Raw genomic sequence first — 27,797 nt, forward strand, 5'->3', positions numbered from 1 at the left:
CTTGTAATTAGTCAATATTAGCATCATTAGAGACTACGCTGTTCCAAGCGCCTTTGAGTAGTGATCGTCGATCTCGTGAATGAGCTTCTGAAGTGTGACGATAGCCAACTGATGTGTAGCGTCAGGGAACTTGTCTCTGTGTAAACCAAACCATTCAAGAGGTGGAGTGGCGTTTCCAAGCTCCTTAAGCCTTGGGGCCTCAATGATAGGTGGGGCAAGCGGAACGTAGGTGAACTTCGAATCTTTGGCAACCTTTTCGAATGTCTCATTGATATCTCTATCAATATCCTTACGAGCATCCTCAGCATCGTAGTCATCGCCAACCACCTCATCATTGTCAGGAACATCAGCTCCAAGCACTGTCTTCTCAATATCCTTCGTGTCTCTCAACGCTCCCACCTTGCTCGTGGAATATTCTGTACGAGATGCAAATGCTCTTCTGTGGGCAGCGTACATTTCACGAACGCAGTTGACCGAACCAAGATTCCACCTGACATCAACGGTACCTCCGAACGAAGACTGGAAAAGATACTCAATCACGTTGCTGTTATATGGCTGGAAGGTTCTCATCGAGATCATGAACTTCGGCGAAAGGAAAATCGTACCTCCTCTAGCCTTTCTTGCATAGCTAGCAAATTCTGGAACCGTGAATGCTTCGACCTTATCCTTCGTGATACCGGCAGCAGTCGAGAGCGAGGTCGTCAAGTTATTGAACTTAAGCTCGATTTCGTTGGACACACCCAATGAGTATTCGTTCTGGAAGAAACTTGCCGTAGACTTGTCAAGTTTGATGTATAACACACGGCTGTCGTCGAATGTCTGTGGATAGACTTGGATAGCGGTGCTGCCCGTTCTGACCTCGATATTAGTCTCGAGCTTCTTGACCACCTCCAAAAGCTTGTTCATAGGAATATCATCCTGGCGCCGCAAGTTCTTCTTGTTGGAATCATTCAAAATTTCTCTGTAGGAAGTTCTCTTTTCATCCATCATTCTAGACATGGTACTGAAGATGTCGTGCAAGTCGGACGCAGCAAGAGAGGTGAGGAATACCTCAGTGGTGTGGTACTGGATTATGACATAGAGGTGGTCCTTCAGAATGTTCTCGCCATTCTTTCTGTTGTACACCTCAATACGCCATTTCTCCAAATTACCCACAGCGAAGAGATGTTCGTCGAAGGCAAGTTTGAGTGTGAGGTTTTCAAACCCACCAGAGAATTTGATCAACGGCACATCAAGCAAAGGAAGAGCCTTCGACTTCCATTCAATGCTGGAGTGGGCGTTGAATTTCTCCAAAAGCACGTAGCCACCCAAACGACCACGAGACCCGACTCGCAACTCTTGCAATCCGAAGTTCATGTCATAGAACCAATCTGAGGTTTTCCGAGACACAATCCAACCCTTGTTTACATCAAGCATCATCACTCCCAAAGCGACACCGAAATCAACCTCCAACGCAAGGTTGGATAAGATGAATGTGAGTGAGAGCGGAATGGCATAGGTAGAAGACACCTCTTTCATCTTGCTCTGAGACCTCTTGGGATTCAACTTAGGGGACAGTTGCCTTCTGACATTCTGATATCTTCTAGGGTACCAAATGTCTCTGAACAAATCGACATCATGGTATTGCTTCATCTTGACATAAGCAGTGACATCAGAAATAGACCCAGTGGATACTATATTCACCGTATCTTCGAACGTAATGCAATTGGATACCATAATACTCTTCACACCAATGTAACCACTCCGTTGGTCAGAATAGATGTGTTGTAAAGAAGCACTCATAGAATCCAAACGAGCCATTGCATCAATTGCGGATGAGTTCTTGATGTTGTTGGCCGCCAGAATCGAAGCACCCTCGAATTCGACAATTGCTGCAACTTTTGCAGTGGGCTCGCAACTTAGAGACAATCTTTGCTTCTCGATAATGATTCCAACGTGGAAGTCCAAATCTTGCAAAATGCCTCCTATGTTGGAGCCGGTATCAGATGCTTGAGCTTCGATATTGTCACCAAAGTCTTCTAGTTCAGGCGAGTCCTCCTTGCTGTTCCTGAGCATCAGTTTAGATGCCTCAATGAAATCCATGATCACTGGAACACACGAGGAGTAAACCGTATTGTCTGACAGTTTCATCAACACCTCAAACTTCACATTATGACGCTTGGCATTCTGCCTCAAATGCTTATAGTATACAGCCAAGTTGACAGATGGTGACTGCAACGATAAGGAAGGAGGATCGTCCTGTAGGTTTTCCTCTTGGAGCCTGTAGAAAAGGACTCTCGAACCAGCGAAGGAAATATTGGTCTGAACGGACGAGAACGGAGGCTTGAAAGGTGTGGCTGGCTTCTTTTTCGCTTTTTGTGGGAACTGATCCTTGTATGACTTTCTGCGTTGGATAGTTCTTGAGCGAGATTTGAAGAATTCTTGAACTTCGCTTCCCGACTTAACAGTTCTTTCCAACATCACCAACGAATTGGACATGAAACGAACGTCAAGCTCGTCACCCTTGAGGTCAACCCAAAGAGACTTTCCATCAATGATGCAGTAGTTGAATTGCATCTTGGGCATGAATGCACGGTTCAAGCTATTGAGTTCAGACAGAATACTGTAGAAGCTCGAGCTGGTGTTTCCATTTGCCGCAGAAAGATATCCTTCCATCAAACTCAACTTACCAAGACCGTGTTTTGTAACTGCAAAGATTCTCTCCGCTCCCAAGATAACACCAGGATAGTCCTTGTGGGACGATCCAAAGAGCCAGCCAATACAAAGGTTGTAAAACAAGACATGCACGGATGAGAACTTGATGGGTGGTTCCTTTGTTTCTGATGTTTGTGTTTCTTGTGCTGGTTCAGCAGTTTCTGTCGGTGCTTGTGATAGATTAATGTCATAGCTTCCATAAATTCTCGTTACCAGATCAGTAATATCAACAAGCTTGAACAATACAGCAGGACTGAGACAGATTCTGCTATGTTCAGATTCAATCTGAAGCGAGCGAGTAGGTTCAGAAGCGACGTCCTCTGGGTTATCATTCAAGATTTTCGCTGTGAGATTGATATCAAGCATGGTAGATAAGCCCACTGGAATTGAGGGATCTAAAACACTTATACGCATAACTGGCAAAGAAACCCCACCAAACATGAGACATTTCGAAACAAATCCCGAGGCAGCTTTATGGATATTGGAGACCGAGAAAGATAACCCGTCCAATTCGAGAGTGTATCTGCATTGGTCCTTGAAGGTGGAGATACTCATATTCTCCTGCTTCACGTAGGCTCTAAGTGCAATTTTGTCAAACGGATCCGGTTTGGATGATTGCTTTGGAATACCTTGGCTATCTTCTTTCGGTGGTGATAACAGCTTGAGATCAACAATCCTCTTGTTGATATTGTCCAAATTCTTCAACACCTCATGAAGAGAATTAAGAATGTTCAAATTCGTAATCTTCAAGAAACCAATATTCAAGTTACTGTCAACAGCCCAGGAATCACCCACTTGAGTGACTCTCTGAGAAGTCAGCAAATGCGTGTCCTCAAATCTCAAAAGCGGGAAATCGTTCATCAACAAATCGAAGAGAAACTTCTGATACTCGGCCAAAAAGCTTAGACTGCCATTTTGATGTCTTATCGACGTCTTGCTTCTCAAGGTGGTGAATTGAATAATCAATGGACAAAGCACTTGAATATCAAATGTTATGTGACCGAGCTCAAAGTTGGCATGAAAGTCGGGGACCTGACCCAAAGAGAAAGGTTTGATAGGAGTTTCTTCAACTTTAGAAGACTTTTCACTCGAAACCAATCTCAGCTTGAGGAAGGGAACGTCTTGCTCCAACAAAATCTTTGCTGTATTGATCAACTCACCATCTGAATCTAGGGCTTTGATATCACAGTCGCCTAGTTTGAAATCCAACTGGTGGATCTTGCTTGTCGTGCTCCCAAAATTGGCTATCAGTAAGTTTGAGTTCGTGAAAGTGAAATCAAGATGGTTGAAGTCGCCTCTACCGAAGCACAAACTGTATTCCTTGGCACTTGACGCGAGGCAGAAGCTATTCCCTATCTTTTGTAGCCCATTGAAGTTATCGTATGTGCTAAATTCTGCGAAAGTATGAGGCAACTGGATTTTCAAATGGCAAAGCTTAATCGATGTGAAGAGGAAAAGATGTGACTTCTTCTCAGACTTCGTTGATTTTGAAATAGCAGTGGGAACACGAACCATCGAATTGTCAACTTCTTGGGGTTCACCTTCGACGTTCGTTGTAGTTTTCTTTGGTTTGTCTTTCACCACCTTCATCACTGCGCTCAAAGTCTCAACACAGATTGTGGAGAGTATACCATCAAGCACGTCAAAGTCGATCAAAAGAACACTCGTAGGTTCACCATCTGGCGAGGTGAGTAGATGAACGATAATTTTTGCTGATTGAGCCAGGAAATAATCACGTTTACCCTGCGGCTCAAGAAGCTCAAGCTCAAATGACGTGGTTTCAAAATGCATCTTTGATGGTAAATCAGGTTCCTTCTTCCCACTTCCGAAGATATGATCGAGGAAAATCGTTCGTTGTGCTTCAACCTGTTCCCAACTTCTCCAAAGCCCAAAAGCATCTGAAACTTCTTGCTTTGCCGTGTCTGGGATTTGCCAGTCTGGATTTTTCAATTCCGTAGTCAAAGACTCGTACTGCTCACTCGGTAACCTATTCACCATGCTTCTGAACTTCGCAACCAACTTCCATCCCTCGTAGAATCTTACATGATCATCACAAGACCGAAGAATGCTTGACGGTTTGGTTAACACGGTCGGGTCGTGCTCCACTCCATTAGTCTTTGCAACGTTACCGATGAGGTAAATAAGTTTCTGTAGAGTGGCAGGATTCTCATTCTTCGGAACTCTTTGCATTGCTTGCTCAAACTCTGAAGCAATGTCAGAAGCAAATGAAAACAACCAAGGAATGTCGTCCTGAAATAGTGTCATTTTGACCTCTTGAAACTGAACGGATGATGTAAGCCCCACTTGTGAGTCTTTTGCCATCCACGCTTCAATATCTTCAATCAGGAAAGTTGCCGCTGGAGAGAAATATTGTGGATCGTGAATGAAACAGTGTACATGCTTAACATGCAATGCCAATGCCATCGGTTCATCTTCAAGAACACTCTGAGAGCCTTTTGTCCTCGTTGTGAGCTTTGTCAATGCAACAGAAGGCTCTTGAATGTTGATAGTAACGATCGGCACTTTAGGCGTTGTACAGAGCACATTTTCAGGAGATACCATGGGCTGCTGGGTGATTCTCATGTTAATTTCGGGTGCCACGAAGCGCACATTATCACACATACTCAATGGAGAGATGAACATCTTGATGTCTTCCACTGTCTTGGACTGTAAAACATCTAGTAACATTTCGATGTCATCAATTTGGAACCCTTGAGCTAACCCCAAGAAGGCACTCACCACCAGGGGACTTAAGAAGCCGTTTATAGTGTCGAGCTCTAGAATGAAAGCATCCGTCTTATGTCCTGGTTCCTGCTCCATATTCGGCCTGAAGTCCTCAGTATGATAGTTTGTCGTAGGATCAAATTTTTCATTCGTTTCCAAGCCACAAAAGGACTCTTCCGTTGAATCCACAGAAGGCAAGTCGTCTTCATAACCTCTGTTTTCTCTCACAAAGTAGAAATCGTCTGTGAGAGGAACTGAGGCATTAGGAAGGCTCACACTTGTTGGAAAACATCCATAAGCATCGTCATACACCGAATCCTTCGTCTCTTCATCCACCAAAAAGGGTATTCTATGGGTTGGTGCATCATTCCGTCTTGCCCACGCTTGTTGACTTCTTCTAAAGTCATTGGGCCAAGCCTTGAGACAGATGTCTGTGAACATCAAAGAAGTCTCGAGGAAGAAATGGTACTTTGCATCCACCTCAGAGTCTATCACTTGTACCGTAATTTTAGGCATTGAGACGCAAATCTTTGAGCTGTAACGTTCGTTTGCCCTATCGGTAAATGCAATAAGAGTGTCATCGACCTTGACTTTCAAGGCAGTATTCGGCACCCCAGTGTCTAGCTTCAATACAAGCTCGTCACATCTGAAAGTAAAATTTGCCATGTCAAAAACCAAGGGAATCTCGTAGATGAAAGTATTTTCAAGATCCTTGAATCCGGTGATGAAATTGGCGAAAAAGAGCTTGATACCTGCTAAGCATGACGGATGTGTGTCAAAAATGAAGGAAGCGCAAGAGAAGTCCCACTTACAGTGATAAGTAAGAAGACTTGGAAGAAGACCGAGCATTCTGTGAGTGTGGACCTGGAAATTGTCGATGATGATATCGCTCCCCAGTTCTTCACCGACTCTCTTGTACTCGTCAATATCATAGATGATGCCATGGTAGTTCCCGGGCGTATCTCTGGTAAAATAGTACCCTGTCACTGGACTGAAGTCTGATTGCAAGTCCATGTAAAAGTGGCACAAGTGAATATCGACATCAAGGTAGTCGAAAGTGAGACCAATATTGCTCGTATGATCATAAAGATTGCAAGGTAAAAGAATGAGACCGTTTCGTGCTTTGAAGGTGAATTGAACATTGAGGTCATTTTCAGTCTTAAGTTCATTCCAGTATAATGGGTCTGCCTCCTCTTCTTTCTCCTTCACCGTACCCTCATTACTTGCCATTGACCGGAGAGATGCCTCAGAATCATCCTGAAAACCCAAATTGGCACCATGTGTATACTCCTCGAAGGTCTTGAAGTGCTTGAAATCACCCATGTAATTTTCACGGAATGTGAAAAGATACCTTATGAAATAGCCAAAGAACAGTAGAGTTATGTTATCACCAATGGCATCCATCACAGCAAAACTGCTGTAGTTGATTTCAATCCCTCGATAGAATGTGTAAGAACCGGTGATTTCAAAATTATCAGCATGACCCATCTTGTTGCTCCCTTTGAGATATGAGCTAGCAGTATGCCAAGGAGGCACCTCAAGAGCTAAGCTTAATGAGTCCGTGAATATTTTGAAATCGATGGTTGTACTCTTTGCGAAATTCCCAAGAAGGGGTATAACTGAGGTTATCTCAAGGTTTCCACCATGGAAGCAGATGTACTTATTGTTGTTGAAGTCCAAGGCACTGTTGATGATGTTGTGGTCATTCACATTGAAATGCAACCTGTAGTCCTTGATGTTCCAATTGAAGTTGTATTGGAAAGGCCTGAACTGTTCGTAGGGAGCAGGAGTCCCTGATGCAAAGTCGGACAATAAGTCTGTAAATAAAAATGCGTGATCTCTCAAGAAGAAAAGTTGAGCATTCTTACTCAAGTTGTTGAAGGTCCAGACGGTATCGCCGTTCCATTTGAGTGGAAAGCTTATATCACAGTCAATGGTGTGTTCATCAGCAATAAAGAACACGTCGTGGTTCACGGAAGAACGCATTTCAGGTTTGGAAAAGAAGCATGTCATTTTGTTGGGCCAGCCATTTTCTGTTGCTTTGTAAGAATTAAAAGATGTGAACCTCGAGGTTTTCGCTAGCTTGATTTCGAGCCAGCCGAAGGGCCTGGTGATCTTATTGCCTTTTTCGGTGGCAGCGTGGGCGAGCTCTTCTCTGTCTTTGCTCAACTCTCTGGTGGGTGTTCGAATGATGAACTCATCCTTCACAATGATATTAAAGTCGAAGCCATCGTATGAACGAGGGCTCCCAAAAGGTTCCCTCGATGGGGAAGGTGAACTATCACGGCAAAGTGCCGGGAAAAGTAATGCATGAATTGGGCCACGTTGTCTATCGGCCCAAGGGCCATAATGGAAGGTGGCCATGGAGACAATCAAGTCTACACCGAATTTGGGTGGGTTCTTTTGAAGAGACTCTGGTGTGGTGATGCCGGGGATGTCGTAGAAGTAGATCATCTGGGTGGAGACAGAATCTAGAATGACACTGTACTTGGCGTACTCTTCGATTGTAGCTAGGTTCATCAAACGTTCATCTTGGAAGTCGTCAATGTAGCGCCTCAACCCTCTCCATTCCTCGTTCAAGTCCGCATCTTGTTTATTGAGAAGCCTTCGAAGCAGTAGCTTCTTGAAAGCGTTGCGGAAGCGCCGAAGCGAAATTAATGGTCTTGCCTTGACACCTCCACGGTTGGCAAAGGCTTCTGAGGAGTACCGCAGAGGGTCGTAGGTGATATTAGGTTTTAAGGAGATCTGGAACTTCTCCATGTTGAGGTCGTAGACAGTTCTATACCTGTCGAACGACGATGCAGCGGTGTGGTAGTCAATGAGGCCAATGGCCGATTTGAAGGAAGCCACGAGGATCGTGGGAGTAGTAGGATTGCCCACGACGTAAGCGCCCTTCTTTATTCTCACAGAAATGGGCAACATGTGGAGTAGGAAGCCCTCGGCGTTGTTATCATTCTTGCTTGATTCTTCACTGTTTGAAGACACAGGCTCGGAGGACTCCTGGGTGGACTCCTTATGCGATCCGTGGGTTGCCGAGGAAGATGTCAGCTCAAACTGGCCGTTGAGCGTATCCTTCATGCCCGGCATCTCTTTGTCTAGCTTCTCCACGATGTTGTCATATGCCCAGGATCTGTTGTACATGAACACCTCGAGACCCTCCAAAAGAAGCTGAAGACTGCTGGCGAGTTTTGTATTCTGGTCCGAGCTGATTCCCTCGTGTTCAGTGGCCAGATCACCGTCTCGAGGCAAGAAGTACTCCAGGATCCTGGTTGGCTTGAACAACCAGTACCTCCACGTCAAGTTGATCCGTAGGATGGAAACCGTGTAGTCATTGTTGGATATGATGATGTTTCTTGCGGTGATTCTGCCGCCTAGCGGCGATATTCGGAAGGCGTCTAGCGATATCCTGATCTTGTACCTCCTCCATACCAAGAGCCGTAGAAGCTGAGTTATCACGAACCCGACCAAGCGAGGAAACCAAAACACAAATGCTAGGCCGAGGATGAGCGCTAGAATCCAGTCGGCAAGGTACACCCACAGGGCGAGTGACGAGCCGTATGAAACCATGCTGCTTTGTTTGGTCCACTTGGGTTTGTGATGTATGTAGTATGATGAGTGAGAAGATAGGAAGGCTCACGAACGGGGGACTCCCGAGATATGGGAAGTTTTGGTTTTCGATGGGGAGGGGGTATTCTACTTAAAGAGGATTATTGGGAGATGAGTGTAATTTTGATTTTCTGTGTTCTTCCTGGTTTTTGTATTTACAGTGGAGGGGGTGGTTTATAGATTGGGTGCAAAATGCGAGATTGCTGTGATTGTGGAGAAACAGTGCAATATGAGAAAAACGTGTTTCGTCCCCAAAAATCAAAAAGCCCCTTAAGTGGACAGATTATGAGATTTTGGTGGATAAGCAAGCTGGAATATGGGGATGTAGAGTTTTTGGCCCGTTTTGTGGATTGTTGATCCCGAACGGTGGTGGTACCTGCTGCGGTCATTTCGCAGCCATACTATCTAGATAGAGATAAAAGAGGCACAGTTAATTAAGCACAAGAGCCCCCGGAAGCGGGAAAAATGAGATATTACTTAGGTTTTTGAGGTCTTCTAAGTAGACTGTCAAAAGGGAGCAATTTGTACCCAGGTGGCTCATCGTAGTGATCCATTTGAAACAAACCTCATAGTACCATGATAGCGTAGCCTTAATGTTTGGGCACTATTTCCAGAAATGACACTACGTTAGTTAAAGGCTTCAAAGAAACTCTTTAATGACCCTGGAAGATATTCATGAAACATAAGACAATCCAATCCATCAGTGTGCACCAGCTGAGGTACAGCCATTTCGCAGCCATACCACGATAAGCTCCCCAAGCTACTTCCCACTAAACCACCAAAAACTGCTTTTTTTTTTATAGATTTATAGAAAGCAATTCAAACTACAAATACCACTCAAATCGTTAAGCTGACTTTCATTTGCCAGATACGTTAATCATCACTTCCGTGCTTCCCATACTACAGGGCTGCCTCCCCTGCCTGCACAATTTCCCTTTCCGTACAAACCCAAACAAGCAAACCACAACTACTCTTCTTCATGTCCAATCCACTCCGAATAAAAAATAGGGACCAGGAAAACGCGTTTAGGGTTCCTAATAAGGACGAGAATGCTCAGCCACCCACAAAAAGACTGGCTCTCCAACCCAAGCTGAACAAAAGGCAGAGAGTGCCTTTGGGAGGGAAGGACCCTAACGGAGCCCCTTTGTTACAAAGATCCAACACATCTGTTCAAAAGCCGCTTCGGCCCAGCAGTGCCCCGTTGTTGAAGCAGCCTTTTTTGACAAAGTCAAACTCGACTTTGGGCTTCGCCCATGCTAATGCTCCTACTACCCACAGAGGTCACAGCGGTCTTACACAGGGCCAGATCCAAAACGCTGATCCGCTCAAGAATGATCTTTTCAGCGGGAAGTTGGCCAAAAGAGAGAATGAGCTAGTACCACAGCTCGTGTCGGATTCCCCTAGAAAGCCAGTGCCCAAAGAACTACCTCCTTTGGAAACTAAACTCAGTGATACCTTCTCAGAAGCGACACAACAGCTTCATGCCAGCAATTTGCCTCCGCAGACAGAGGCCGACGTAGATCCCGTCAAGGGCCTCAAACTCAATACCCGCTTGATCGACCAGTTGGCAGAGGAGCCTGTGGATACCATCCCCGAGGTGAAGGCCCTTCGGGACGTGGATGACGCCCTCACCGAAGACGACTTGCATTTTATTAAAACAGGAAAGAGGGTGTCGCTTACCGAAAATAAAAACCTCCAGTCACAGCTCCTCAAGGAGCACGGCCATTTGGGTCTCTCCAAAGACGAGCTTGACGACTTGCTTGATTTCTGATACGCATACCATCATTTAAATATATACACGGACGGGTTTCGTAACTATGACTATTGGGTAGTGCACTCGGGCTCTGCATCTTCGTAGAAAAAGTTCTCCTGGGCATGGGCATGGCCGTTTGGCTTGCTCTGCTGTGGTTCCTCATAAGAAGGAAGAGCATCTGCCGTGGCCAACGTCACCTTCTCCACATATTCTATATTAGCCTCTGGTAACGACAGCGAGGGAACTTGTTGCTTTTTGATGTCTGATTTGCTCTGTAGGTCATTGGGAAGAACGTTTTTGAGCTTGGTGATGTCGTTCAACTCCAAGTACCAGTTATCCTTGGGGAACTCAATGTCGACATCGATGTATAAATCGCCGTAGGAGGCCCCCATGATCTTGCTGAAGGTGCCTTGTTTTTCACGGCGCATGCCTTCTCCAGGAAGTTTGATTAGGTGGCCGGGACGAATCACCTTGCCTTTGGGTGTAGTAACATGCATGGCTCTACCGTCCAAATGTTGGCAGACGACCCTTGAAAATCCCGAAAGCGCATCCACCAAGGGAATCTTGTATTTGGCAAAAAGATCGTCGCCACGGCGTGTAAACACATCGTGCTTCTTGCAAGTGTACTTGAGCACAACGTCGCCTGTTTCCATGGAAGGGTGCTGATCCGCCTCACCTTCAAGGACAATGTTTCCTTCGTTAGGCGAGCCAGGGGCAATCTCGAATTCCAAGATTTTCGTCTCCTCCACAACCTTGGTACCCTTGCATGTTTTACAGGCATTCTTAGCCGAGAAGATCTTACCGGTCCCGTCACAGGATGTGCATCTGATCTGTTCCTGAACAACCATACCGGGTCCGAGTCTCTTGATTCTTTGCGTGCTTCCTTTACCTTCACAAGAGGGACACGTCTTCATCTTGGCTGCCTTCTTTGCTCCGGTGCCGTGGCAGCTTCCACAGAGTATGTTTCTGGTACTGGTCACTTTCACCACTCTTCCCTTGAAAAGGTCCTCCAACGTCACCTCTATGAAAATTTCGGCATCGTCGGTTTTCTCCTTTTGAGCAGGTCCTCTAGCAGCGCCGTGGCCACCCATGTTGTTGAAGAAATCATAGAAATCCTCGGCATTATACTCTCTGTGGGCTCCATAAGACTGACCAAACGGATGCCCATTGGCCCCGCCACGGTCCATCGGATCAGAGTCACCGTGGAGGTCATAATCTGCTCTTTTCTTTTCGTCGCTCAAGACCTCGTAGGCATGGCACACCTCCTTGAACTTGATCTCTGCTGTCTCTCTTTCCTCTTCACCTACCTTGTCTGGGTGGTACTTTAGGGCGAGCTTTCTGTAGGCCTTTTTGATTTCAATTTCTGTCGCCGACAGTTCCACTTCTAGAACGGCATATAGGTCGGGCATTTGTGTGGATGTATTATAGATTATAGGGCCTGGTGGGCTCCATTAGTATGTGATGATGATACTGAGGTTCGCACACAATACCGGTGGTACACTCGATGAGCCGATCTGGGTCAAAAAGGGATGAAAGTCGAAGTTAACAGTGAATTCAAGTTAGATTAAGTCTAAAACGAATTTGTAAAAAATTGGTTCAAAAGAAAGGCAAAAAGATAACGACGTGGACAGGATTCGAACCTGCGAGAGCAGAGCTCATGAGGAGGTGCTGATGTTACAACCTGCACCTCACGCCTTAACCACTCGGCCACCACATCTGTTATGCCAAAGTATGAGAAAAAGGTGTGTATTGAGCGGTAAAAGTGAGGATTTGGGAGTGCACATAATGGCCATGAAAATCAGCAAATACATTGGTTAGAACCGCCAAAGGCTGAATAACATGAAAGTAGGGGTCCGAGCCGGTTTAGAGCAGTTCCCGAGGATCTGTGAGCGATTGAAGATGATGTCAGGGGTGATTAGCGATTGTAGGCACTATGGAGCCCGAATTTCGTGAAAAGTGCCCTATGTTGTTTTAAGACGTCAAAGCTTTAATCAAGATTCATTGGGAGCACCATTGAGGGAGCAACTGTACTCAAAGGCGACACAATCTTGGCCTCGGATGTTCAGTTTCAGATTGATCCGAGGGTAAGGGGACCAGGATAATACAACCCAGCTTGCGATTCCACGTCATTTATATGAAGCTGGAAACCTCAAAAGCCAAAGAAGCTTCATGATTCGACTTCCAGGGAACCCTCTTACCATAAAAAGGTCCGAATCTTCGATCCAGACAAGATTGGCCAAATTGGTCATTAGCCTTACCTTCGAAACCCATACATCCTCAAATAACGCCCTTTCCACTTAAAATATTCCAAATTTGTGAATCCCGCTTTTCAAAAACACCACCGAAACACGTCTTCACTTTTTTCACTGTGATCATCAAAGCCACTGAACTGGTGTAGTGAATTTCGCAACCTCTATCATGCCGGCTGTCCCCTGGCTGCGAGTCTGCAGGACCGATTCAAAGCTTCTTTAAAAAGAACCAATTCCCCGACGAACACGATGCCCAGATTATTGAAATTTCAAAAAATGCTTCATTGAAGACGGAAAAGTACCCTGGTCCCCCGACAGAGAAGCAATGGCCCGTGGAGCAAGAGCAGAAAGGGGCCTACCTGCAGTACCGGTCTCGTGTTCTTGGACGAAAGTAAAAAACACCTATACTCACCAGTATCTACTACACTAAAACACAATGGTATGTGCATTCAATGCCTTCAACGCCGTGTGGCGTTATCATCATTTTAACAACTTCATACTAACCTTCAGTCCAGATCCGGGTATGTTAACGCAAAAAAATTGACTTTGACCGTAGACTAACCACAGTGTTGCCGTTGCTGACGAATCTTTGCAGGCCTTCAACGACTTGAAGTTGGGCAAGAAGCACAAGTTCATCATCTACAAGTTGAACGACTCTAAGACCGAGATCGTTGTTGAGGAGACCTCTACCGAGTCTGACTACGACGCTTTCTTGGAGAAGTTGCCTGAAAACGACTGCAAGTACGCCATCTACGACTTTGAGTACGAGATTGGTGGAGGTGAAGGTAAGAGAAACAAGATTGTTTTCTTCACCTGGTCTCCAGACACCGCTCCTATCAGATCCAAGATGGTGTACGCCTCTTCCAAGGACGCTTTGAGAAGAGCCTTGAACGGTGTCTCCACCGACATCCAGGGTACTGACTTCTCTGAGGTTGCCTACGAGACCATTTTGGAGAAGGTCTCCAGAGCCGCCGGCTCCCACTAAGTAAGAATACATGACAGTGATTGAGCCTAGCCAGGCCGGGCGTAGTTAGGGGATTGTCAATTGGAAAAGGCAGAATAGGCATTACCAAGGGAAACTATCTTACGCCATAGGCTGAAGAATCAATGCAACATGAAGAGCAAAGCTATGGTACTATCAGAGTCTGCTCAATGACTAAAGGGTAAACCATCATGATGGTGGTTGACTTTGCATTTCAAAGCATCATCCTTAGTAAACCTTCAAAACAACCATCTCTATTGAATTTTCAAAAAACCATCTTTTAAGCTCCACCTTAATGTGTATCACTCTGGGTATTCTGGGTATTCTGGGTATTGCATCTCATGATTCCGTTTCTTGCAGCCATTGACGTCATCATCCACCAGCTTCCTAAACTTCTAATTCCGCTTAAATTTCCAAAATTAAACTGCATTCCATTCCAATTCGTATATTGTCCATCTGCACAAAATACGTAATCTCCTCCATCTCGGCCCTCGGTACTTAGTCAGTATGAGGCATCTAATGCACCTCAACCTGCACTATCAACTACACATTCACATCTACAAACCACACAACCGAAAACAACAAAGAGTTCCTTATAGCTCTATGGACCTATATTCGCCTAAATCGTTACCACAAATATTACATTCAACACCCCTACCGCTCCTTACACCACTGGTCCCTGCATAACCCCAGACCATGAAGACCAAAGAAAGACTACCTAGAGCCACTCTAGAGCAGAAGATCCAGATCCTAGATTATTTCCACTCGTCCGATAGGCCCCAGCTGGACACTGTGGAAAAGTTCAAGGACATGGTGGCAATTTCCACGTCCACATTCAACGAATGGGTCAAACGAGAGGATGAATACAGAGACAGATACAAGCAGCTGGAAGGCGGTTTCGGCAAGCATCTGAAAAGAAAAAGCTCCTACAAATACGACAAGATCAACAGGGCCATGGATCTTTTAGTGCAGCAGCGTTTGGACAGAAACGAATCGGTCACTGAACCGCTATTGAGAGACTACTGGCAGGTTTATGCCCATCAGTTTGGCGTGGACAACCCCAAGAGGCTTATTTCCTTCAGTCACGGCTGGTTGAGCCAGTTTAAGAAACGACACGGGCTTTTGCGCAAAAAGGGCTCCAAGAATGATTTAACCAGGGTGACAAACGAGAGACTTCTAGCAGAGCAGGTTACTTCGGAGGGATCGGACTTTTCTGGGGATGAGCTGTCGCTGGACGAGGAGGAGCCGAAGCAAAAGAAGAAAAAATCGGCCTTTAGGCCCCAGGATACGCTTAGTTTCCAGAACCAGTTCTCATACACTGAAAGGAAACTGCCGCAAAGGGACCGTTTAGGTGTAATGCCCGTGGCCACCAAACCAGTAGCTGGCGATATCGAGAAATTCCTATTTAACGTCGCTGACGAGTTCTTCAACGAGCACCAGTACGAGTACCCCCAGACGATCAAGATGTACCATGAGTTCAAGCTGTCTTTTCTCAGCGAGCGTCTTATAGATCTACGGTCTAAGGACGAGGCGGACGGCTCTCAGAATGAAAAGCTTCTTTCAGACCACAGGCTTCTTCCGAGCTCACAGCTTTCCCAGAAGCCCGAGAAAAGACGTCGTTTGGAACAGATTCCTCAGCAGATACGCCAGCAGCTTCCGCAGCCGAACCTCTTTGGGCAGTCAAGTTCCAGCAGGCTGGGGAATAGCGAGATTCTCGATAATATGTTTATGAGGAGGCAAAACGCTGAAGACTATAGGTTTCAGCAGGGTCAGCAGCTCGAGCAGCGGCAGGAAAAGCCGTCTGAGGGCGAGGAGGTTTGGAATAATCTGAGGAAGATGTGGGAGAGGAACAAGATAATGTTGTGAGGTGGAGTTGGGGGATCCATGGAGAGGATCCTACGGCAAGTGCCGGTGACTAATTTGATTAATACTAATACAGGCTTTAGGAAACAGGGTGACAGGACAGTGTATTACAAGCGTGGTGGGGTAAAACCCAAAGCTCTTTTATTCAAAATTTATTCGTTATCTTCATTAATGGTGCAGTTTCCAAGCGAAACGTGGAGTGTGCTGCCTTTGTGTGGTCAATTTTAAAGGCCCTTATTGACTGAGGGGGCGATCCAGGGATATCTGCAAGTGGGGTTACAGAAACCGTCGATCCTCTGATATCCAATTTGAACGTTGTTTTCAGTGACATTGAGCCGCCATTCTGAGTAACCCACAAGCACATCAGGTCAATTCTGGGGAAGACCGAGTTCGGATATGGACTCCACTATCCATACTGAACACACCTGGAATTCGTGGATCCCCAGAAATTGTGTTAATTCTCGTTGTTCATCAACAATTGGAAAACCTTCCACCGGGAAAACATATCCTCAGCAAACTTGACCATCAGACTCCCTTGGCCTTGTACCTCTTGCAACCACCACGGTAGTCCTACCAACTTGGGTCCTTCCCAAACTTCTCCGAACCTTCCCAAACCCATCTTCACATCCTCCAAAATACAATCCTCCACCTACAGCTCCAACTCAACCTTCACTTTCGGCACATCAGCTTTCTTGGGACAATCAGCACAATTAGCACACTTTGTCAGGCCATCCTCCAAGACAATGGCTTTTTCAGGCGGACAATCCAGTTTCGCCGGTTTTGGCGCCAGAGTTCTCCGTGGAAACCGCATCTCCTTGTTTATGAGCGCCGCCTGGTCCAAGTCCGAGTGTTTTGCGTAGAGGTAGTTGCGGAGGGCCATGTTTGCAGCCAATCGCACGCGGGCCGGGTCGGTATTTATACGCCCTCACCCGCCAAGCAGGTGGGCCCACCTTTTTGACGTGGTGGCGGCGGGCGAGATTTTTTAAGATTTTTGCAGAAGGGGTGGTAAAGGAGGGGAAGGAAAAGAAAAGGCTGGTTTTTGCAGAGACGACGGTGGTGGGTTGATGGTTTTCGGTGGGGTGGTTTGGAGAGATTTAGCCATGCAAGGCGCATACATGTCTCGCTTGGTGGAGGGGTGGTATTGATACGAGGGGCAAAGGTGAAGAAAACAAAAAGATGTAGTTTAATGATGATTGTTTGAGTATTGTAGTATTTGAAGATTGTGATGATCGTGGATTATGGTGGTTGGTTGGTTTTGGTGGTTGGTATACTTGGGGCTGGTGAGGATGGGGCTGTTTTGCAGCCATCAGGAGATAGTCCATTTGACGAGACAGTTAGGCGAGATGGCGGTGTAAGATGTAGATGGATTTATTTTGATTGGTGAATGTGGCGAGATGGCTTGTCGTTTAGGTCTGGTGTGGAAGGAGAGGAGCAAGCAGGAGAGGTCCATAGTGGCTGAGGATCTGCTCACACTAGTTTATGGTGTCCTTTGGAAACGTGGATAATTCGTCGTTTTGTTACTTTAGGGCAATTTTTGAGTTCCGTGGATTCTAGCTTGTATCAATGGCTTTAGAATTTCCATGGTTTCGTGGTACTGAATGTGGTAGAGATGGTGACTAGATACTACCCATTGGTTAACAGCTGTGACGCCTGGGTTATCCATGCAAGAGCGTAATTGAAAATCAGGAAACTAAAAGAATTGTTCTATTTTGTAGAAAATTATTAATTGCTGATCGGGCCGTCTGGAAATAAAACGGCTCTACGAGTCAAACGAAACCACACCTCAATTGAATACTTTGTTCAGGATTGTACGAATCCAAAAAACATCAAAGAATCTAGAATTTGTTAATTCCAAAAAATTAAACGAATTTGGGACATATGGCTGTGTTTGCTGTAAATCAGCTCATGTAAAGATCAACAGAGGAAAGCTTATTTTAAGGGGCTTTAAAGAAGTATAGACACAACTGCTACCATTGCAACAAGGTAATAGCACCAAAAAATAACTAGACACTAGTGAATATCTATGCAACATGAAACAATGGTCATTTTCATCCAATTGACCCATGCCGTTTCAATATGTCACCGGGTAGTTGTATGTGCATAGCAAATCACAAGATCTATCAGTATATCCTACAGATGTCTAAAAGGTATCGGTCATTGTTAGTATAAGTTACACATCTATGTCATTATCTTGACCGAAAGCGCCCCAAGGGCGAATGTTTCGTAATCATTAGGTATGCTGCTGGGGATGATGCGCTGTGAACCGGAGCCCCAAGACGGTGATACCAATCACCACCGTCAAGAACTTGTACTTCAAGTTTTCGTCAACGAGAGGCTCTTCCAGGGTTCGGCGTTTCTTGCGGAAATGCTCCTTGCCCATGATGAGGTACCGGAGCTGGTTAAAGGTATTGAGCTTGGCATAGTCAACTTCACTTCCGCTGCTGGACTTCTCGCTTGCCATATCCTCCCACAAGTCTTCGTCATCCTCGTCATCGCCATCTATACTCTCCTCAACGCTCTGCTCCCAGTCAGTTTCGAACTGGGAAAAGCTGACGTCCTGTGGCGCAAACGTCTGGGATTTTGCCTTCTTCGGCTGCTTGGTGTCCGCCTCATTGAGATACTCTTGGGTATGATTGGAGAAGAGTCTCAGGCTGTGGTTTCGATGGTGAGATAGGAAGCCATAGTCATCGCAGTCGCCATTAACGTTACCGAGAGAGTTAATGAAATGGCTCTTGAAGACAAAGTCGTCTTCGTCCTCATCTTCACCTCGTGCTGGTTGTAGAAGACCAAGCCCAAGCGCAGGATCGAGGAAGCTGGACTTCCTTACATCCGCCTTGGTAGAAAGGATTGGGTTGATCGACACGGATCGAAGAACTCTCTTCTTCTGTATGAGCATGTCTCTCAGCTTCTCAATCAATTTGGCATCGGAGTACTCCATATTGCCGCCACGGAGGTTGCTTCTGCTCGAGAGCTTCTTGATGTTCTTCTTCTGCTTCTGGAGCTCAAAGCCGATGTACGAAAGAAGCTTTTCGTTGTGCAATTTGAGCGATTGCAACTCGAATTTAAGTTTCATGATTTCTTGTTTGGTGATGTCACTGCTCAGAATGTTGATATCTGTGAACATGCTGGAGCGTTTGGAGGAAGAACTAAGCAAGGAGTCACGTTTGGAAGGTTCAAGACCCTTGAGCTTGCGGAGAGCTTCAGCCTGGTCTCCATCGCCTTCATCCACCTCCTTCAACTTGTTCAACATCTCCTTGACTGGTGCCAGACTGCTTCTGTACAGTTGATCTTGCTGTTCGAATTCCACCTTTATGGGCATGAAATCATGGGAGTTATAGCGTGAATGGTTGGGCTTGATAAGCAGATGTCTCTTGGACGTGCTAGCCAGACGGGAGGACAAGTCAGGCTCGAAGTAGCCGTTGCTGGTGAGTTTGAGGGGCGAAAGCACGAACTCGTCTTTGAGGTCTTCCTGCTCCTTGAGTTTGATCGGGAGAGATTTGCGTTTGAGCACGTTAGCGTCAGGCGAAGGCGGGAGGCGTGATACAGGTGGTGGAAGTCTTTCTGGAGTAGGGAGCCTTTCAGGAGAGGGAATTCTCTCAGGCGAAGGCGGGAACTGGAAGTTTCTCGCAACGTCCATGAAGTTGTCCTCCTTGTATTCGGGGCTCTTGATCGGAGACGACGTTTCTAGAGCGTAGTCGTCCTGGACCAACTCGTCGGCTAGCGAGCTGAGCATGTTCAAGCTCTCTTCGGACTCCTCGTCGTACTGCTGCACATCGTGCTTCACCACGCTCAGGCCCAGGGGCACCCTGGAGGCCAGGTTCTCGTGATCGAGCAAGAAGTCTCGCTCCTTGGTCAAATACTCGATCTGGTCTATAAGCAAGGCCTTGGAGTTTCTCTCGAGCTCTAGGTCCAGCTGGAGCGCCTTGACGGACTTCAACAAACGGGCATACTTATCGTCCAGCTCCTGGGACACCTGGTGCGAGTGGGACCGGCCTTGCTCGAGCTGCTGGAGGTACCGCAGCGATTTCCGCTGTAGGTCAGCAATGGTATCTTTGTAAAAAGCGATTTCTTTCTCGTAGAGAGCCAGCTCGTTGCGGCGCTCGTCCTGGAGCGCCTTGACGATTCGTTCTGTGTTGGACACTTTGATGGTGAGTTCGTCCACAAGGGCGATTTTCTTGCCGAGCTCCTCTTCAAGCTGGCCGTATTCCTTCGCTAGCGTGTTGTTGCGAGCAACCATCTCGTGGTGTCGTTGTAGGGGCGATTCTTCCCTCAAGGGAGACCTGGAAGGCGATTTCAACAGGGTCTTTCCCGAGGGCGATTTGGACAATGTGGTGGTCGGCGTGTTCATCAGTCTGAGCGGGGACCGGGCTCTAGGGGACCCTAGCGTATCCATGGCCTTTTTGGAGGAGCCGATGGGAGGATTTGAAGGATGTGTTTGTTTGGGGAATTGCCTGGACAGTAAGGGACAGAATCAACAGGTCAATGGGGAGGATCTGGGGAGTAAATTGGGGATGTTTTGGATAGTTGGAGGTTAAAGATAGACGACGATCCAAAGAAGCACCGTTGTGTGTGGGAAAAATATGTCAGTGGTGAGCTTTAGTTGTTGTGTGTTATTGTTTTTGTCCAAACAGGAAGGCGCAGAGATGGGTCCGAGGGTGGGCCTGGAGAATATAATATAAATGAATTTATGAATTTGAAGGAATTGATGAAATTGATGAAATGAAGAAAATGAAGAAATTGAAGAATTGAAATTTGTTTACTTTTATTTAAATCTGCTTTCTGTTGTTGTTACGGAATGTGGGCTCATGGAGCCAGACTGCGTCTACTGTAGGCTGCCTAATCGCACAGACTCTCGCTTCGGAAGCGACGGTAAGGAGGGGCAACCCAGGGGAATTAGGGTGGGTTTTGGGATTTTTTGGATATTCAATTGCCTTGTTTTTCGAAAAGTTGGAGTTTTTTTTATGGTAGATGGAACCACCGCGTTTTGATTTACGGTCTGTGTGGCCTGATTCAGTGCGTTTCGCAGCCATTCTGGGAGTAGTCAACGGTCGGTGTTTGAGACATCTCAAGGAGAGATGTTCAGATAAAGTGTGAAAGTAGTGAGATGAAAAGAGGATCAACCTTCATCAATTGAGCAGGAAATAAAATAACGAAATCGCCTTGAATTAATCCTCAATTGGATGGTCGGTCTGCAGATCTGGCCGCGTTGACGATGGTGGATTGTTGAGTAGCGGCTTTGATTGGTGGAGGTGACGAAAAGCCGTGGTGAGCCATTGGGCACACAGCCATGATCCGAGCTCGGAGCGGTGGAAGGGGGTGGATTTGGAGATTATTTGAAATTTGGTGAAGAATGGAGAGGGCAATTGGGGGCAGTTGGGAGTGGTTGATGGTGCAGGTATTCAGATGAACAGTAGGCTCCACCAAGTCAATTGACATTTTGAAGTTGAAGAGTTTTAGTAGTATGGGATGGGGAACTTTTTGGGGCGTACCTTTTTCCGTTTTTTTCTTTGGAAAGCTGTTGAGAAGAGTAACTCATACCTCGGTGTACATCCTCTGTAGCATGTCTCAATGTTACCACTTGATGCTGCCCATTGATATCGCCAATTCTGTTTACACTGTGATTTTTGATTCTTTTCATCATGCATAAGCAAATTGAGGAAATCCAATCCCTTCATGTATCTAAATCGTTTGTTGATGCCGCTGTGTATCACCTTCTGAGACATGGGGTTGATACATGCGCACTGAAGAGCACCAGGTAGTAGCAGTAGAGGGGGTATTTTTACGATCAATCCACTTGTTTCTTGGGAAATCTTTGACATTTTTTCTCATCAACTCTTCAAATGTTCAATCGACACAAATCTACATTTGTTGTGAAAAGCATATTAGAGATCAACAAGGGAACACATCAGATTTGATATAACACCATGAGGAGTTATTTCCAATACTATAACCACATTGACTACTTCTGTTTACCCCGACTACTGCATCTCATTAATTCTTCAAAATGTCCAAGCTACTCAAATTTAAAATTGTTGCGAGAAGCATACCAGAGATCAATAAGGGAAGCACGTTTAATTTGATATAGCACCATGAGGAGCTATCCCAACACGATCAACCCATTTACTACTCAACCATGCCCCAATCATTGTTATTCATTACTTCTCAACAGCCAATCGACTCGAATCCACATTTCTCGTAAAATATCTCTGATATTATTTTTGTTGTAAAAGCTTATCAGACATCAATAAAGGAACCACTAGCAACGGTGCAACGCTGTTTTCCAGGCGAGCATCTAACCACCTTCAGCCGCTCTGCTCCATACTTACTACCCTGAACACCTGGCACCTGGCAAATAGTAATACCCCTCCAACATTGGCCCACCCCGGAGCATACCTTGACCATGACATTCCGAATTTCTAGAACCATGCGAGAATCTTTCGAGCGGAATAGCGGAAATCGATATGGTCTTTTCGCAGCCACTGCTGCAGTGACAGCCTGGTGCATCAGACCAGACTAAGGTGGCACAACCGGCCAAAGTAACAAACCGACATAAAGCAATAACTGAAGGAATGGAATTCAATACTTTATCACACAAAGAATAAAAACATCAATTCAAATTTCTTATCGAACGAAGGGTTCATCGACTTGGCCCCCCCTCTTCCACAGATTTCGCAGCCATTGAGTCCACCACCTCAGACCTACCCCTCCACAATCTTCCAACTTCAAACACAAAAAAGAACGACTCTCCTCCAATCAGATCACCCCAAATCTAACTCTCCTTCGCCCGTTTCAAATAGTGCAACCTTGGCCAGACGGCGTTTCGGGAAACACGCCCAATGCGGAAGGCTGCCGCGGAATTAGCACCCAGAGTGTGGAAGAACACACAGAGTTCTGGCGAAAAAACGGACTTTTTCAAAAAAAAAAACGAAGTCAAACCAGAGTCAACACTTCCCGAGCCAATTGTATGGCTTCCTAAATTTCCCTCCCCGGTCTGACTCCTCCCCGTTCTGACTCCCTTTATCAACTACTCTTTCCGCGGTGTCGGCAGATGCCGCCACGGAATTCACCCATCCACATATAAGAAGGCCAGGTCCAGCAGCTTTGCACACCAACAAAAATGCCTGAGGTCTACAGCGAGGAAAAATTCAAGAAAGAGATTGTCTCCAACTACGTCAATGTCATTGGCGACCAGCTTGGCGGGAAAGTGTTGAGCTTTTCCGATGAGTTCTTTGCTGCTGCTGCCAACATGATCAAATCCACCCCGGTGGTTTTTGACCCCACCAAGTTCGTCCACACCGGTAAGTGGTTCGACGGCTGGGAGACCAGAAGACACAACACCGAGGAGGCGGACTGGGTCATCTTCAAGGGAGGTGTCAGTTCTGCTACCATTGTTGGTTGTGAGGTGGACACCGCCAATTTCACCGGTAACGCTGCTCCTTTCATCTCTGTGGAAGGTATCCGTTCCGAAACCGACAATGTCGGCCCCGACTCCAAGTGGGAGGACATCATCTCCAAGGTGGAGTGCCAGCCTTGTTCGAAACACTTCTTTGTTCGTCCATGCGGTCCCACCAAGGAGAACTACACCCACTTCAGATTGAGAATGTACCCTGACGGTGGAATTGCCCGTTTCCGCTTGTACGGCACGGTGATCCCCATCTTGCCCAAGGACCCTAAGGCTGTGATCGACCTGGCGCTGGTTCGTAACGGTGGTGTGGCTGTTAAGGTTTCGGACGAGTGCTTTTCTTCCGCTGACAACCTTCTTTTGCCTGGCAGAGGCGAGCACATGGGAGATGGCTGGGAAACCAAGCGTTCTCGTGGCGCTGGCCATGTGGACTGGGCCATGATCAAGTTGGGTGCTGTGACTACGGTCCAGGAGGTTCTCGTGGACACCGCCCACTTCAGAGGAAACTTCCCTCAGAAGATCAACGTCAAGGGCTACAAGGCTCCTGAGGGCACTGCTGCTTCGCCAGACAGCTTGCCAGCGTTTGACCTGAAGAAGTGGGAGACCATTGTCAGCGACAGCAAGACCGGTCCACACGAGGAGTTCAAGTTCAAGGCCGAGGCTGCTGGGCCATACTCGCATGTCATGTTGACCATGATCCCCGACGGCGGAGTCAAGAGATTGAGGATTTTCGGCACCGTAGCCTAGGTCCTGGGGACCTAGGTGGACCTGGCGTCTGCTCTAGCGCAGCCAGCCCTAGAGCCACGAACCTCGGGCACCGCCCATGCATAGCTAGCATTAAAAAAAAAATAAAACAAAAAAAAGAACGGATGGGTGTAGTTGTAGGTGATTTGCAGCCAAGTTGCCAAGGAAGAGGACGAGGAGTGAAACGAGTCAATGATGGGATTCTTGAAAGCTCTTGAATGTTGTTTAGGTATTAAAAGGGTGGGAAATCGGCTGTTTTGTATATTTGGATGGAGCCTGGGGTTGGGGCGATGGCGCAATGTGAATGATGGTTATGCTTTTGATTTCTACAAGAGCAAATCATCATTCTTGATTGACGCCAGGACATTTCATTATTGGAATTGAATAACAATCAATTGGCCTCTGGGAAGTATTCCTCTGAAATGGAATGTTCTTTTTCGATTGAAGGGAAATAAAGAAGAGCTGCTATATGCATCAGGTATTGGAGAAACAGTGTAAGGACAGTGATATTCATATAAAGCAACTTATTCGATAACACAAAAAACACTGATCTTGGCCTTTCGAAAATGCTTGTCGAGAGATCCCATTAGGTTGACATAGTCTTGATTCAATTACTTCCTTCAGCATAATTACCCTCTTCAGCATAACACCTCAAAAGCAGTCTTCTTATGATCTGCAAAGAGAGCAGTCGATTATAAAAGAAAAAAGCTCATGAACAGTCGAAAAATGATAAACATGCCGATTGTAAAGAAAATGTATGATACTAAAAGAGGGTAAGGCCCATATATAGCCACTCTCACTCCTTAACTTAGACTACTGGTCTATAGATACACCCCATCGACTTCCGAACCACCTGTACAGCCACCAAAGAAAAATCACTATAAACCACACGAAATGCCCAAATTCATCACCACCACCTAAAACCTCTGTCCATTTTTCCCCCACTGACCCACATTTTGCACCCATCTGGACCTCATCGTGAGCTTCGCGCTCATCGCAACTCCACATTTCAAACGATGCCTTCGCTTCTAGCAGCATTGCGGCTGCGGGCGCTAATCAAGGAGGTTTTCGCCGAGCTGGAGCTTCTAAAATCGGCATCTTCGGGCGAAGTCGTGGCCGTTCTTGAGGAAATCGCCAAAACCAACCCGTACTACGCCAGAACCTTCCTTGGAGAGTACGTTGACTGGCTTGAAGCGAATCCAGAGGAGGAGGTTGATGAAAGCCAGGAGGAGGGATCCAAAGAGAAGGATGATACTGTTGAGGAAACTGTGTCTGAACTTGGCGGATTGACTATCGGAAATAGGGATAGTGACGAGAAGGACGGTACTACCATTCTAGAAGAAGATAACGATGATCTGACAAAAACTGACTTAAAGCAAACCGCCTCAACCACTTCATCACCCACCAAAAACACCCTGGAAACTGACCCGTACGAGCTTCTTTGCTCGCTTCTTTCTGCTAAACCACTTACCCCAACTACCCCAGACCTACTACAGTACCCAATTGACGACTCCACTTGGGTTTCAATTCAAGAAACACCTCGTGTTATTTCAGGCCAGGGGACTACGGGAGCTCGAACATGGAATGCAGCTCTTCTACTAGCGCTTCTTCTCAATACGGAGTCTCGATTTGAGGGTGCTTTCGAAGATTCCACGATTCTCGAATTGGGCGCTGGCACGGGCCTTGTTTCAGCTGCTTTGGCTAAAAAATGGTCTCAGCATAACCCTAGGAAAATCATCATAACCGATGGAGACGCTGGGGTTGTCGAGAAGCTTCCTCTTACTGTGGAGCTCAACGGTGTGGAATCTCACGATATCGAGTGTGTTCAGTACCTCTGGGGCGAAACGCAGCTAGACGAAAAAGTTGATGTTGTTCTAGGGGCTGATATCGTCTACGACCCCAGCGTATTGGGCATCTTGCTTGATACCTTGGCAGGTTTCTTCGATGCTGGTGCTCAGTACGCTATAATATCCAGAAGCGACAGAAACCCAGAAACAACGAGACAGTGGGAAAAACAGTGCAATGAGAGGTTTGAAAGAGAAGTCATACGCGTGGAGGATCCGGTGAAGTCGACGTTGCCGTGTTGGTTCCATTCAGGCGCCAATGATATCACCGTAGAGATCATCAGGGCGAGAAGGCGAAGGCGGGGTAGTCAAAGAGATACCTCAAAGAAAGGTAGGTGTAATTGGGAATTGGTATAGGAAGTGAAGAGTATAGACAGCTGTGGTTGGTTAGTGACATTTCTGCTATGTAGTTAGTGGTTGACCATTGAATGAAGCTCTCGATATATGAAGATCACATCGGTTCAAACAATTCCCTATATTTCAAAAAGATCAAAATTTTACATTTTAAATCAATTCGAATGTCACTTTGCTGGTTCACACTCTCCCATAGTAATGGCTGCAAAACACCGCGGAGGTGGTTCCCAACAAGCACCGCCAATTCCCCGCCCCCTTTGAAAAAACTATAAATTCAACGCGATTCCCACCTTTGCAAAAAATCAAAAATTTATATCCCCCCGTTTTCGCCTCCCAAATGCCCCCCTTCTCCCTCCCGGCCTAGGTGGTGCCCAGGTCGGTGTGCCTTTTCTGCAGAGCAGCCGTCTCATTGGCCAGCACCAGTGCGCACCAAAGAGCGGTTTTTCGAACCAACTTTCAACATTACCACCATCTATCCACCATGCTCCCAAGATTCAACACTCCTGTTTTGAAGTACTACTGGCCTTTTGCCACCGGAGGTATGTTCCCAAAGAGAGTGTCAGTGAAGGTTTGAAATGCTGATTGAGTTGCTGAGATCCGTGTCCACGGTCTGTCGAACACCTATCCTTGTGAAGTTTGCCAATGCCCCTGAATTGGCTGAAGAGACGTGGATGAAGAGACGTTTTGACCTCTGTTTGTTGAATTATTAGTTTTAGAGAAGAATTCGTTTGTTTCCGACGTTCCGAGTCTCCCATTCCGTTCCATGAATCCAAACCACAATAAGTCCCAAAGATCATTCAACACGTTGTTCAAACTATCATATCCATAATCCCAATTCCCACAATATGTTACCTCAATCAAGCACCAATGCCCCTGACCAATTCCCTATCCCCAACCCATACTAACAAACAGCTGCTATCACCTACGGATTGATCTGGAAGGCTGCCGGCGCCATGCAAGACACTGACGAGTTCATCAACGACCCTCGTCACCCTAGATTCGCCAACGGCGGCAAGTTCATTGACTTGGAGAAGAAGTAGATACGTTTCACGTTCACCAGCCAAAATAACGAATACACATAAAGCAGAGGAGGATGTAGAGTGCCGGGCGCTACTTATTTGCTGTAGTGGCCCTTTTAATTTATACCGTAGTCATTTGATTAAGCGGGGCTTCAATGAATTTAAATGTTGATGGTATGGAGCATGTTGATATGGATATAATAACTGAAGCCCAACCCTGAATCACTATACTCAGTTCACAGCCAAATAAACACTACAAGCGATGAAGAAAAGAAATGTATCGTTTAGAAGATGCTACTATATAGCTTCGTTGACGTTGTTAATGTGGTGATGTTTGAGGGTCCCGTTTATACGGTATTTCAAATGCCACTGGAGTCCTCAAAATGAGTCAAATTGCAGTCTATTAAAATCTTCATAAAAACAAGTCCAGTTCTAGATAAACAAAGTGAGCTTACAAGTTGGTATTTAATCGAACAGCCAAAATGCCCAAAACGACCAACCCAGTGACCACTCGTAAGTCTACACGCTTCTACCAAAATTGATCAGCTGAACGCACCGAAGTA

General features: G+C 46.2%; 8 protein-coding genes and 1 pseudogene across 9 annotated transcripts; 5 read left to right on the forward strand and 4 right to left on the reverse strand.

Annotated features, from left to right (window-relative positions):
* Window positions 1–33: 33 nt before the first annotated feature.
* Window positions 34–8,985, reverse strand: C7M61_002596 (uncharacterized protein; the record flags this gene model as incomplete). Its single annotated transcript, XM_024857967.1, has 2 exons — window positions 34–5,767; window positions 5,801–8,985. The coding sequence occupies 2 exons, from the start codon at window positions 8,983–8,985 to the stop codon at window positions 34–36; spliced, it is 8,919 nt and encodes a 2,972-aa protein (XP_024713893.1).
* Window positions 8,986–10,003: 1,018 nt separating this feature from the next.
* On the forward strand, window positions 10,004–10,795 carry C7M61_002597 (uncharacterized protein; the record flags this gene model as incomplete). Its single annotated transcript, XM_024857968.1, has 1 exon — window positions 10,004–10,795. The coding sequence occupies one exon, from the start codon at window positions 10,004–10,006 to the stop codon at window positions 10,793–10,795; it is 792 nt and encodes a 263-aa protein (XP_024713894.1).
* A 50-nt stretch (window positions 10,796–10,845) lies between these two features.
* C7M61_002598 (uncharacterized protein) lies at window positions 10,846–12,186 on the reverse strand (the record flags this gene model as incomplete). The annotated part of the gene is made up of 1 exon (XM_024857969.1): window positions 10,846–12,186. The coding sequence occupies one exon, from the start codon at window positions 12,184–12,186 to the stop codon at window positions 10,846–10,848; it is 1,341 nt and encodes a 446-aa protein (XP_024713895.1).
* A 210-nt stretch (window positions 12,187–12,396) lies between these two features.
* C7M61_002599 lies at window positions 12,397–12,494 on the reverse strand (annotated as a pseudogene). Its single transcript has one exon. The product of its transcript is annotated as a tRNA-OTHER (tRNA).
* Window positions 12,495–13,462: 968 nt separating this feature from the next.
* On the forward strand, window positions 13,463–14,011 carry COF1 (cofilin; the record flags this gene model as incomplete). Its single annotated transcript, XM_024857970.1, has 2 exons — window positions 13,463–13,551; window positions 13,594–14,011. 2 exons carry the CDS (start codon window positions 13,463–13,465, stop codon window positions 14,009–14,011), a joined length of 507 nt encoding a protein of 168 aa, XP_024713896.1.
* A 693-nt stretch (window positions 14,012–14,704) lies between these two features.
* On the forward strand, window positions 14,705–15,874 carry C7M61_002601 (uncharacterized protein; the record flags this gene model as incomplete). The annotated part of the gene is made up of 1 exon (XM_024857971.1): window positions 14,705–15,874. One exon carries the CDS (start codon window positions 14,705–14,707, stop codon window positions 15,872–15,874), a length of 1,170 nt encoding a protein of 389 aa, XP_024713897.1.
* Window positions 15,875–18,101: 2,227 nt separating this feature from the next.
* On the reverse strand, window positions 18,102–20,264 carry C7M61_002602 (uncharacterized protein; the record flags this gene model as incomplete). Its single annotated transcript, XM_024857972.1, has 1 exon — window positions 18,102–20,264. One exon carries the CDS (start codon window positions 20,262–20,264, stop codon window positions 18,102–18,104), a length of 2,163 nt encoding a protein of 720 aa, XP_024713898.1.
* A 2,724-nt stretch (window positions 20,265–22,988) lies between these two features.
* Window positions 22,989–24,020, forward strand: C7M61_002603 (allantoicase; the record flags this gene model as incomplete). Its single annotated transcript, XM_024857973.1, has 1 exon — window positions 22,989–24,020. The coding sequence occupies one exon, from the start codon at window positions 22,989–22,991 to the stop codon at window positions 24,018–24,020; it is 1,032 nt and encodes a 343-aa protein (XP_024713899.1).
* A 1,013-nt stretch (window positions 24,021–25,033) lies between these two features.
* C7M61_002604 (uncharacterized protein) lies at window positions 25,034–27,255 on the forward strand (the record flags this gene model as incomplete). The annotated part of the gene is made up of 3 exons (XM_024857974.1): window positions 25,034–26,091; window positions 26,708–26,754; window positions 27,128–27,255. The coding sequence occupies 3 exons, from the start codon at window positions 25,034–25,036 to the stop codon at window positions 27,253–27,255; spliced, it is 1,233 nt and encodes a 410-aa protein (XP_024713900.1).
* Window positions 27,256–27,797: the final 542 nt, after the last annotated feature.

The sequence above is a fragment of the Candidozyma pseudohaemuli genome (assembly GCF_003013735.1).
Source record: "Candidozyma pseudohaemuli strain B12108 chromosome Unknown scaffold00005, whole genome shotgun sequence".
Lineage (NCBI taxonomy): Eukaryota > Fungi > Ascomycota > Pichiomycetes > Serinales > Metschnikowiaceae > Candidozyma > Candidozyma pseudohaemuli.